Source organism: Silurus aristotelis (assembly GCF_946808225.1).
Source record: "Silurus aristotelis genome assembly, chromosome: 8".
Taxonomy (NCBI): domain Eukaryota; kingdom Metazoa; phylum Chordata; class Actinopteri; order Siluriformes; family Siluridae; genus Silurus; species Silurus aristotelis.
In genome coordinates this window covers 20311355-20325017 of record NC_139581.1, presented here as the reverse complement: position 1 = coordinate 20325017, position 13663 = coordinate 20311355, and the positions used below count along the sequence as shown (strand labels likewise).

At 37.0% G+C, this 13663-nt stretch overlaps 1 protein-coding gene across 2 annotated transcripts in view; it reads right to left on the bottom strand.

Annotated features, from left to right (window-relative positions):
- The window catches only part of zbtb16b (zinc finger and BTB domain containing 16b), a 45773-nt gene that overhangs the window by 11810 nt on the left and 20300 nt on the right, over positions 1-13663 (bottom strand). For both annotated transcript variants that reach the window (XM_083549433.1, XM_083549434.1), the window contains one exon: positions 11727-11813. In XM_083549433.1, coding sequence (XP_083405559.1) covers positions 11727-11813 — 87 coding nt within the window. The remainder of the gene's footprint in view (positions 1-11726; positions 11814-13663) is intronic.

Sequence of the window (13663 nt, the reverse complement as noted above, 5' to 3'; positions counted from 1 at the left end):
AACGCTGTCTGCAAAAGGCAAAGGGCATAATCAAAGATACCTCTCACCCCAATGGACTATTCACCCTTCTCCCATCGAGCAGACGCTACAGGTGCCTCAGAGCCACACAAATAGGCTGAAGAATAGCATTTTTCTTGTGGCTGTTACTGCACTGAACAGCTGATTCAATACTGCATTGTCACTTTCTGTGTATTTTGCACTGCTTATCCACTACACATTTTTTTTTTTGCAACAGCCATAACTCATTTGCACTATTGTACATTTCACCCATATTTATACTATATATACTGTCATACATACATTCATACTTGTACAAAACTATCATGTTATTTGATTATATTATCTTCTGACATCCATCTATGCATAATCTTTGCACATTTTATTGTATATTACAATATATACCATATATTATTACTTACTGCACCTTCTGTACATTAATCACCCTCATCCCTGTACATATGGACCTCATACCCTATTTATCTTACCGTTATTTATTGTATATAGGCCACTTATGCACTTCTGGTTAGATGCTAACTGCATTTCATTGGCTCTGCACATGTACCTTGCACAATGACAATAAAGTTGAATCTAATCTAATCTAATAACAGCTAACACAACAATAAAGAGATTTTTAAAAAGAACAAACAAAAATGTTAATATTTTTTTCCTACAATATAAAAATGCTTCATAGCAAAGGCTTGGCAGTATAGGAGTGAGAGTCCAGTAATGGAGAGTCCACCATTATACCATAAGAGAAAAAAATCATTCAGGACATTTAATATATAAGGCCTTACATATGCTCTAATTAAGAAAAGAAACTAGTCCACAAAAATAAGTCATTTTTCCTTTTTTGTAGAATTTGTCATAGCCCAGTTAAAAAAGTGGTTGAGCTAGAGAACTCTGGATAGCTGCAAGTGCAAAAAGACACATGGTGAGTTTCTCTGTAGTTTCGTATTTCAAGCTTGGAAATATCAGATGAAAGTTATTTAAGCCCTGTGTTTTGTTTCTTTTGCCTGTGTTTAAACATGAGGGATATGGGGTATATCGGTAGGAGAATGCTAAGGATAGAGCTGCCAGGAAGTAGGAAAAAAGGAAGGCCAAAGATGAGGTTTATGGACAGGCAGTTGTAGAGGTCAGAGTAATGTGGAGACGGATGATCCGCTGTATATGTTTGTATATATGTATGTAAGTACACACACACACACACACACACACACACACACACACACACACACACACACAGACAAGGGACATTCAGGCCAGGCTGTTTGCTTGAGAACTTACTAGGTGATTAAAACAAAAAGACAATCTCAGTTCAAAAGTACAGTATTTGCTCTTTCGCCTGAAGTGTCACAATGATGTGAACAAGAAAGTAATTTTACAAGTTGCAAAAAGTACAATGGCTGTGATACATCTGCCTACTACTTGCTACTCATTACACTACTGATATTTCCATTCAAGTTTACAACTTTTCAAATTCACTTTATATGGTTTGGGATACAGTCATAAATTCTTTCTGAATGTGTTTTACTGGGCATAATTACCCATTCAGATACTCTTGCATTATAAAATGTTCCATGGCAAGTAGCTTGCAATAGTGTTTTACATTTGGAGACCTTTCATTTAGAAAAAAAAAACAGATTGGTTTGTTGCCAGTGAGGATGTGACTGTTTATAACCATTTTATATGGATTTAAACTGATCCAAAAAAAAAAAAGTGTAATTGCTGGCAAGTTATATAAATGCATGCCCAGTTATACTTCTGCTCCTTATTTGTTTGACAAAATAATTGTTTCTGCTGGCTGTTCTGTTAACTGTCTATATTACTTTAGTGACACCCTGTACACCAGTTAAAGACTAACAAACATCTACATCTGGTGTAAACTGTCATACAAATGATGTTGACATGCATAGTGTCATGATATATTGAACTATTATTTGGTTATGATAAAAAAGGGATGGAAAGAATGTGTGCTGCTAGAAGGTATGAGATTTAATGTGATGAGCTACGGTGGGGTAAGAGGTCAGGGGAAGCAGGAGACAGATTAAAGGAATGTGTATGTGGGGGACCTGGATGACCCTTGCTGAGCATAGACAATAAGGAGTGGGGTGTCACTGAATTGAAGAGCGCACACTGGAATCCTGCTACTGGCTTTACTCAAATACCACTGCACACAGTAAATTGAGACAGGCTAGCATTGGCTGAGTGTGATTAGACAGGTAACAGCACACAAGACAAGACAAGACAACAACTCAGGACCTCAAATTATATCCCAGATATAAATCTGGAACGTGTTATTGTTTTCATTCTTCTTCTCGGCTACATTTTTTTTTCAATCTCATTTAATCTTTCAATAATGCCTAATTATTATTACACTAAGCTTTTTCAGTGGTGAAATGCAGTATAAGCATTACATTATTATTACATTTTAGAGAGAGAGAGAGAGCGAGAGAAAAAGAGAGAGAGAGAGAGAGAGAGAGAGAGAGAGAGAGAGAGAGAGAGAGAGAGAGAGAGAGAGAGAGAGAGAGAAAATGATCAAATACAAATATGGGAACAAACTGCTCCTTTCTTTGGTTGATGATTAGTTACAACAGTGGAGACAGCCTGCCTGCTCCTTCCCAGTTCTACAAATCCATTTTAATCAGATATGAGGAAAGGAGAAAGGCTGAGTATAAGAGAGGGAGTGATTAGTATACAGGAGCTTGTGCCACAGCTTCATTGTGCATTCAAGTGGGGTTAGCATGTTGCATTTAAAATGCCGTCTGATGAGGACTCCAAAATCAAACCATTTGTTACTGCCATTGAAGTGCCTGTGGGCAATAGGCAATTAAATTGGAATTAGTGTGGGGAATGAGATACAGATGATTCATATGGAGAGCAAGAGCTGTCAGAGAGATGTTCTGGAATTCTATTAACGTAACCAGGATGGATACACCGAGAGTAAACACACAGCGAGCTGCTTAACTTCACCACACGCCATTCAATCACTGTGGCGCCTTATCTAAACTGACTGATTTATTCCCTCTAAAGTTCAAAAAAACAATATGTGTCAAGAAATAGCTCGATTTAGCAAAGATGTGTGAATTCTGCATTTGAAACATGTTTAGAAACTGAGCCACTGCAGACTTTTACTTCATAATACATTGAGTTTATTTAATTTTGATTTAAAGGCTGTGGAAGCTTTCGACACAGATACTGCGCTATTTTTTTTTGCATGCTCCCACAACCTCTTTAGAGCCCATTCATATCAGGCCAAATGTTGACCAATTTACCCTATTAATAATTTAAAGAGTTAAGAGTCATTCCTAAGCCCAAATGGTCACGCCTAAAGCCCTATTGCAAGAATGCATTGTTCCTCTATCTATGATTTATTCGAGAGGCCATCTGGACAGTGGCGGAACCATCAGCCTGAATGTCCCAATGACCCATTCTATTATTCCCTGTGTCATAGGTCCAGCTCTTTCACACTCTCTGGATACTTCTTTTAAAACATGGATCTGCTGAGAAAGCTTTTCTGTCCCACAAAAGAACTCTCAGCAGCATCTCATCAAACAAGACAATAAGACTTTTTTCACAGGGTGTTTTTCTTTCTATCTTTCTTTTCTTTAAGACAGTCACAGGAACATGTAGAATTGTGTACAATTACAGCTCATCAGGAAAAAATGTGGAGAATGCCAATACGTGATAGAAAAATAACAATGCAGAAAACAGAATTGGTTATATCATCAATAATCAAAAAAGAAATGATCAGTGCAATGGAAATGGAAAACATACAACCTGTTCCACCTGATGCCTTGTTACGAGAACAGTAACAATATCTCTGAACAGTTATAGAAAAAGGGAGATTCAGAGAAAGAGCAGAAGAAGAGAACAAATGGAAAATAAAAGGAGAGAAAATTCTCTGCAGGACATCAGTATTCCAGCATAACAAGCTGCCTTTCACAGCTCGTAATGAGCCCCAGGTCACAGGAAACAGGTGCTTGGTAGATTATCAAAAACACACAAGCATGTCAGAGAGAGCCTTTGCCTTTTATGCATTCATTATATTTATTACATTCTGTGTGAATAATTACTTCTTGGAATCAAAACCTGGGTGCAAAAAAAAAAAAAAGAATAAAGAGCTCTTTCACAAAAAAAAGTACATCAGAAAATGAATTTAGACATGAAAAAGATACTAAGACGGTTTATGATAATTAAATGCCACCTGTGCTATATTCAGTGAGGCCTCTAAAGACATGCATGCTCATATGAACTGTTCATAACTATTTGTATAAGGAACTAGTTCGATCATGCACTGGCTCTAGTGAATGCACTTATTCTTTATGCAGGCCAGCAGGGGGAGTGTTGTGTGAAATCTCTGGCAGACCGCAGACCTCACATGACCCTATCACACAGCATCAGTAACAAACACCTCTCCTCTCTCCTTCTCTCTCCTTCTCTCTCTCTCTCTCTCTCTCTCTCTCTCTCTCTCTCTCTCTTTCTCTCACTCACACACACACACACACACACACACACACACACACACACACACACACACACACACACACACACAAACACACACACAAACACACACACTGAGTCATTCTGTGATTATTTAAAGTAACCATGGGATTATTTCAGTGTCATGTTTGTTTCTGCACAATTTCTGAAATATGTTTTTTTCCCCAGAAATATAAAATCTGGGCAGTAAGTCCAGTTTCTATTTATTCCTGGCCTTTATGTTTTATTTTTTTGTTGTTGTTGTTTCAGAAAAATAGTGCTTATTCAAAAATTTATATGACCAGCTAGTCACTGTTTTTTTTTCTCTATAGCCTCTTAATTAGATACGGATACAATGTGGTCTCGGGGAGTCTTTCTTTGGCATCATCACCTGGCTTCATCATTAAGGATTCAATCAGCCGAAGAGCTGCTCTGTGGCAATAAATACTCTTAAAAGTGCTAGACAAATTATATTGAATTGAAATGTAAATCAATTAAATTAAGTTTAATTGAATACAATATAAAAGACAGGATAAACAGAGGAACAGAAAAAAAAAAAACAATCTTGGTTGAATCTACATTTAAATATGCAAGAAACATTCTTATAAAAATCCATCCAGTACCCCAAGCACCAGTACTATTAGGTGATTGTATGAGCATCATTAGATGTTAGTTTGTTTGGGAATTGATTTGAAGTGTGATCAATCCTAAGGGGCCAAAGCTAATCCTTAATACAGCTTTCTTTTCTATTTTCTCCAGGCTAAATTGAAAACGCAGCTGTAGCAAGTCGTTCTCATTGCTTGCCTTGCTGTACAAAAGGGAGAGAATTTGCTTTTCACACTGGTCAGATGATCCCATGACCCCTGGAGAGAAGGGACACAATTGGCCTGAACTGGTGCAGAAGTTACAGACCTAATCCTGTTCCCACACTTTAGGTGGACAGGGAATGATATATAATGTATAATGTATAAACAACTTGTGTCACATTCTATACAAAATGGAATACTGATGAATAAATGGCATTTATTAATCAGGCCAGAATAATTTATATTTCCACAAATGTACACTGTACAGATATCACTGCGGTTTTGAGAAAATCGAGAAGCTTCCATTGTGGAACGCATATGAAACGGAAAGGAAATAGTAAAATGTAAAACAGTTGGTTCATCAGGGCTACTAGTTTAAAGAAGTCTTGACATGATTCTGCCATATACTTGGTTGAAGAGAAAGCAGACATAAAGGTTGCATAAATAAACGTGACACACAGGCCACAAATCTCCATCTGTGAATGTCACCAGACACACAGCCGAGACATAGCTGGAGGTGCTTCACCTGCTTGCGGGTGTATCATCTGGGGCATAAGAGGTCCTACTCATCTGCAGTACATAGGCGAAACTGTAAAACTGCAAGCTGCTCCTTTTTTCAGACAAATTCACTGAATTAAGGTTCCATTTTATTGGATAGAGAGAAAAGGCTTGTCTTTACGATCTTCCTAGAAGCAGAGCGAAAGCAAAAGACACCAAAAATATCCTGGTGCTTTTTTTTCTTTCAGAAATGTTTCTTCAAAATTCTCAAGCTGTTCTGATAAGCAGCTGGGTGTATTCATGTCTCTCTTTTCAGTTTAAGTGTGATAATTAATCCCTGCAATCACCAGCAAGTTAGTTGTGTCTTTCTCCCAGTATAAACAAAATTATTCGCACCCTGCCAATTGGAGCCTTATTTACACTGTGAAATAAACAAAGGCAATCAATATTTATTCAATAAAGACCTTATAACTGTCTGTTTCCACCAACTCAGGAATCTAATTACATGCTGCTTTGCTCATCTAAAGATGGAGAGACAGGTCTCAAGTGTCATGAATATCATGGTGGTGGGAAAAGTAAACAGATAAGAGAGAATTTGCAATGAAATGCACAGCATATAAATGATTTTAAACCTCTAACTAAAGAAAATCAACTCAGGAATTTGGTCACTTAGTACATGGCCACTATAGATGATTGACAAATTAAAGGAAAAACCAACATAGATCGACAGTATCCATGCAATTTGGCACAAAATCTTTAAAACTGTTCTGAAGAGCCATTCTACTAAAATATGTTCCATCAAGTGGTGTTTTAATGATGGTTATGGAGAGCTGTGATGTCTACACATCAATGTTCAATTGGATTGAGATTTTCAAAAACTTTACATAGTCCCTGGCTTATGATTTACTTCAATGCTGGAAAAGACTACAAAGACCCTGGCATATGATCATTTGCATCCTCTTCAAATCATTCAGTAGCCATTGTGTCCTCTGAGTGGAGGAGGAGTCATCCAGACAGAGACCTCTCTCTGCAGGAGATACATGATTCATCATAGCATGAAAAACAACTTTTAAACCTAAACCATGCCAGCTAAATGCCTCTCACAACTAAGCAGAGCCACCAGCTATTTCTTGAAATTGTCGCCCATCTGTATATTAAACTCTATATGCCACTGTATAAAACTAATAAAACATTTTTAAGTCTTCAAGTTTTAAAACACATTTAAAAAACATGCTGGCATTATAGTTGGACGGTCTACAATAAATTGACCTTAGTGTATCAATGAGTGTAGGACTGTGTGTGTATGGGACCCTGTGATGGTCTAATGTCTGATCCAGGGAATATTGCCCCAGGCACTTGGAATAGACTCCAGATCCACAATCCTGACAAGAATAATGTGGTTAATGAAGACGAATGAATGAACAAATCACTAATGTTGATAAATGTGTATTGTCATTGTGAAAGATTGAAATGAAAGAATTGAATTGAAAGAAAGAAAGAAAGAAAGAAAGAAAGAAAGAAAGAAAGAAAGAAAGAAAGAAAGAAAGAAAGAAAGAAAGAAAGAAAGAAAGAAAGGTAATATTTATTTAATTTCTTTCTTTCCTACATTAACAATGACTACACATTTATCAACATTAGTAATAAAGTAACATTTGTTTTATTTTCTTTCTTTCTTTCTTTTTTTCTTTCTTTCTTTCTTACTTCTTTCTATTACCAATTTAAGCATTCATTACCCACATTATCCCTTATATCCCTTATAGTGTCTATTCTGTGAACCCAGGGCAATATATATTTTTGTATATATGTACATAAATGGCTTATGCGTAATTTCATAATTATATTACATAAATATATTTTCCTTCAGTGTTTGTTCTTTACTTTTTTTTTTCCAGCAATAGTGAATTCATTGGACGAACTTTTATGCAAATATGTACCGGTAATAAACAAAAACATGCTAAATAACTGCAGAATATGTTTTATATTTTCAATTCTTGATTTTTTATTTCAATTTTGCTTTGATGATAGCTTTGCACACCTTTGGCCTTCTCTCAGTCAGCCTCACAAGATAGTCACCTGGAATAATTTTTTAACAACCTTGAGGAGTTCCCAGAGGTGTTGAGTGCTTGTTGGCTGCTTTTTCTTCACTCTCTGGTCCAACTCATACCAAACTATCTCACCTAGATTTAGATTGGTTGATTTTGATGGCCAGGTCATCTAAAGCAGCAATCCCTCACTTTTCTTCTTGAACAAAGAGCTCTTACATAACCTAGAAGTGTGTTTGGGGTCATTGTCCTGTTGGAAAACAAATTAGGTTCCCACTACCTGCAAGCCACATGGGATGGCATGTCTCTGCAAAATACTGTGGTAGCTATGCTGGTTAATTTTGCCCTCAATTTAAAAAAAAAAAATCACAGTGTCACCAGCAAAGCATCCTCACACCATCACACCTCCTCCTCCATGCTTCACAGTGGGAACCACACATTCAGGAATCATCTGTTCACTCTTTGTACGTCTAACAAACATGTTCCCATCCGATCAAAGGACAGTTTTCCACTGATCTAGTGTCCACTCTTTGAGTTAGTGTCCACTCTTTGAGCATGTCTCTTCAGTTTGCTGTTCTTCTGAAGTAATGGTTTCTTTGCCACAATTCAACCATTAAGGCCTGACTCACGTAGTCTCTTCTTAACAGTGGATGTTGAAATATGTCTGCGCTTTGAACTCTGAGAAGCTTTTATTCTAATCAGCAGGTCCTGAGGCTGGTAATTCTAATAAACTCCATAAATCCTCTGCAGCAAAGGTAGCTCTTGTCTTCCTCTTCTGGGACGTTCCTCATAAGAGCCTGTTTTATCATACCATTTGATGGTTTTTGGGATACATTTGATGTTACAATACTGTATGACATGAGATTTGACTGACCTTCATTTCCTAACGTATTGATGGACTGTCATTTCTTTTTACTTAACTGAGTGTTTCATACCATAATATGGATTTGTATAGTAGCACTAATAGGGCTATCGACTCTGCTCTCACCCTTTCCTCCGCACAAGACAACTGATGGTCCAAAACACAGTAAGAAGACATGAAATATCACAAACTAAGTCTTGACAAGTTTCTTGAGTTTGCCAAGCTGTCGTCAAAGCTAAATGTAGCTACTTTGGACAATCTGAAATATCAAAAATCTTCTGGGTTGCTTAACATATTTTTGTTTACTACATATTTCTATATGTGTTTTTTCATAGTTGGGATGTCTTCAGTATTAATGGACAAATGTTGAAAATAATAAAAATAAAGAAAAATCACTGAAGGAGGTTAAACTTAATATAAACGTGAGTTAAAACAATTATACATAGAAAATAAAGAGATCTTAATGCGCGAATGTACACTTTTAGAATTTGGTATCCAGTGAGACTATGCTATAATATTGGCATTGACAGATACCTCATTTGACCCCTCATCTCTGTGAGTGAGAGAAGCTGTTGGGCTAATCTACCCGGGTGAGGAACAGCCTGTTTAATAATTAACATGACAAGATACATTGCTCATGTTTAACCACTGTTTATTCAGTGGCCCAATTCAATGAAGTCAAGTCATGCTGCCTTAAATGTTTTCCTCCGTGGGTGATGTGATACAGCACACGTTGTGATGTAGATAAGTAAAATGAGAGACAGTGATGCCCTGGCCTGCTTTTAAGAGTGCCCGGTCCTGAGACGTTAGCTGTAGTTTTATTTTAAGACAGCCCGTAAGTAGGTCAGCTCTGAGTTTGTGACAGTGCTCTGGCAGAGTGTAAACATCGGCACATGATGTTGTTTTTCTCTGTCTGTGCTAGCACCAAAATCAGCTCTCCTGCCACCATTTTCACTCCCTCGCTCTGTTTTATAGACTAAACTTTCAAAGCTTTAGTGCGATGTTCACCTCCGGCTTTCTTGCATCATTCCTGATGGAGGTGGATAGACGAGTGTTTTATTTAGAGCTCTTCAGAAAAGAAAAAAAAAATATGTGGATCCTTAGATTGTCTTCAATTATAATAGCATTTCTAGCAGCATGTTGAAGCGGAGAAATCTCACTCAAGAACTGCAGCAGACTAAAGCCTTTCCGTTAATGGCAACATATGTGTGTACCGACACAATATAGAAGTCTTTTTTAATGTGACCTGGTGTGCTGGATCTGAAGCCAAGGTGAAACAGAGCACTTGAGGTTTCCATGTTTGGGACAGCAGATAGAAACTTCTGAGCACCACCCAATGTCCACAGGCATTAACAATTGATAAAGTGTGTGTCACAAGAGTTACAGTTACATGCCAAAGTTTTTAAAAGGGTTATCGTATTTCTCCCCATGGAGCACAGGTGATAGGTATTGCACGCTGATCTCACTGTACACATACAAACAGTCAAGGGCAAAAAAAAAAAAAAGTGTTTGGGTATAAATGTCCAACTTAAAAAGTGAGCTTGTTACAAATGAAATCTCCTCTAATGCGTTAATAGTAAGGATGATTAGCTTTTCAACTTCATGCTCATAAAAAATGATGGCAGCTTGCTTTAATTAGGACTCACCCTTTATATAGCTTGAACATGTGGATCATTAGCCCGATTGAGCACTTTTATACCCAGAGAGCATATTAATTAGTGCAGTCTGGAACACCTGTAATGGCACATAGTCTACTGTCTGTCTCTCGGTACCAGCAGACTGGCTGAGCGATGCTTCTCATATAACACAGATAACTAGAGGTCAGCCCTTTAGGATCAAGGACTATTGTAGTGCTTTGAGCATTTCACATTGTGTGTGTGTGTGTGTGTGTGTGTGTGTGTGTGTGTGTGTGTGTGTGTGTGTGTGTGTGTGTGTGTGTGTGTGTGTGTGTGTGTGTGTGTGCTTGTCTGCAAAGCTGACAAAGCTGATAACCTATTTACATAAGAAGGACAGCGTGTCACTGTACCACACACAAGCATGACCCAGAATGACCTGGGATTGATTCACTTCAAAATAAACAAACTTGAAAAGGACTTAAAATAAAGAAAAATTTGATGAAGAAAAGAAAAAGGTCAGGTCTGCATAAAAAAAAAAAAAACATTCCTAAAATTAATAAGTAATATTTACATTTACACAATTAAAAAGAAGCATGTTGATGAGCAGTGATGGAGGGCTTGGTGAGACTCAGACCTTATAGTTTATGAAAGTATTTTCTATCTATGTATCTGTCCATCCATCTCATGTGATAAAGTGTAAAAATTGTCTAAAGTTGTTGAAGACAACCTAATCAGCAGTGATGATTGGTTCTCATTGGGTACTATGTGACACCAGACATGAACTTTTTGCAGAGAAGTATGTGATGTACTTAATAAAGACCATTACTTATTAATGTGCGATTACAATGATATAAGTTTACATTTTAAGTTAGAACAAAATATGTTACAGTTCATGTTATTTTTATGCAAACGTACTCATGATGTTGCTAGCCAATCAAATTGCTAGTTACAATAGTGTTGGCTAATATACCCCACAAAGTATTTTCAGTGAAGGAAGTGAAGTAAAGGATGATGATCTCATGCACAAAGTGAGGGAAATAGTTTAAGAAAGTTTGAAAGTTTAAGTTTTAAACTTAAAACTAAACGACCTAATTTGAATGAGAGCAGATAATAGAAGAATGGAAATGTAACATAACAGACATTAGAAATTAGCAGCCGATGTAGCACACACTGGGCATTGTGGGATAATGAATAAGAAGTGGGTCACATTTTAAAAATGTGGACCACACTAGTGTTTTGATTTTGCTTATGCCTTGATGGATAGATAAAATGAAAATGTCCAAAGCCTCAATTTATTTCCCACAGCTTTCCTTCGGACAATCTTATTTAGCATGCTTTCCTATTTCTTATCTCCTTAATGTAGGTAAATAGCATAGGTAGGCTGGTAAATCTTTAAATGTGGTGGCAGAAGAGAAATTATTACCTGTGTGTGTCTTCCGATGAGTTTCCAAGGCATCCTCTTTAGAGAACTGAGCTCCACACTGATCACACACCAGAGCTTTTGGTCCATCTACAACACAGACCATGTACCATAAATATGCCTCATATTGACAAAAGTATTGGGACATCTGACTTTTTTAGCCACATGAGGTTCTTCCCCAAAGAGTTTCAAATTTAAAGGCACACAATTTCATATGATGTCTCTGTATGTGGTAACATTATATGTTCTCTTCACTTTAACTAGGAAACCCGAACCTGCGCCATCATGAAAATGCCCCTGTGCTTAAATCAATTTGTGGTTCAATCAAGATATGGTTTACATTGGTTAAAGTGGAAGATCTTGGGTGGCCTGCTATAAAGTTTTGACCTCAACCCTATAAAACACTGTTAGATTGAATTGGAACACTTATTGCACCCCAGGCCTCTCACCCTACATCAGTTTCTGAATTGACTAACCAAATTCTTGCGGAACATCTTCCCAGAAGAGTGGAGGTTATTATAACAGCAAATGGAGACTAAATGTGGAATGGGATATTCAAAAAGATTAGGTGTTTTTTTATACATGAAGTGTTTTTGTGGAATATTTTCCCTGAAAGACAGCTTTACCACATTTCACACATCTATCTATCTATCTGTGCTAAGTAATTAGCACATCAGTAACACAGTCAACCTGGCATTTGTGAATTCTAGACACATTTTCAAATCTAAAACATTAATTAAACTTTTTCATCTTTTAATAAGAAACAAAAAAATCTTTCACAGACAACACTGCTGCTAATGTGCCGTCTGGCATAGTAATACAAAATCATAGGAATAGATATAATTTTCATTTTAGAATACATTAGGAAAATACATTATAATTTAAGGTCTTTCCATTTTTTTGAGAAATTGCATGTACTTGCAAAAAAATACATTACCTACTGTTTATTTCCTGACTGAAATGTCCTATTCAAGGCTATACAGTAGCCTATAGAGTGTAGACTACATTTCTTTTTGATGCATGTGCAGCCTTATATGGTTAAAATGTTCAAGACTGTAAAGATGTAGATGTGTTCCCTAAACATTTTACTTTTTTTATGAAAGCATCATGCCAGTGTTACCATCTTCAGTCTGGCTGTGAACTTAACCAAGACAAAGCATGTACACCAAATAACACATATGCTCACTCTAAAGCTATCAGCTTGTGAAACATCAAAGAGGTGAAACATGAGATTGTTCACCAAGATGTCAGTATTCTTTATTCACACACACACACACACACACACACACACACACACACACACACACACACACACACACACACACACACACACACACATTCAAAGAGAAAGACACAGAGAGAGAGCGAGAGAGAGAGAGAGAGAGAGAGAGAGAGAGAGAGAGAGAGAGAGGAGATAGAGAGAGAGAGAGAGAGAGAGAGAGAGAAATCAGTAACACAAAGGCTTTTCAGCAAACCAGAGAAGTTGTCAGCTCTCTTTTACTTTATGTTAAATAAAGCCTACAAACTAGCTGAAAACGATCAGACAGATGCACATCCTCAGGAATATGAAGCTACATCTGTGTGCATCTGCTTGCTCTGATTTATGACAGCTGCAGGTTCCCATCCTATTTCAGTGCAAAGGGTTCTTAAGAAAGTCAGAACTAAACTGCATTTGCAATAAAACATTTCATTCACCAAAAGAAATCTCAAAAGTTATTGCTTTTGCTCTACAAGTTCAGTTTATTAACTACTCTCAATCTGTAGGGTTTGGATACATAGTACTTTTAGACCTTTATCTATTAGTATGAGTGTGTTTTGCTGAAGACTACAAACCACTTGGGTTAGTTGCACTGTGGCAGCCTGAGAAAAGCCATTCACTTTTTCTGCTGTAGGTGTTAAAACGTTTGTTTGTTCTGAGCAAAAATAGGATTTTTTTTTTT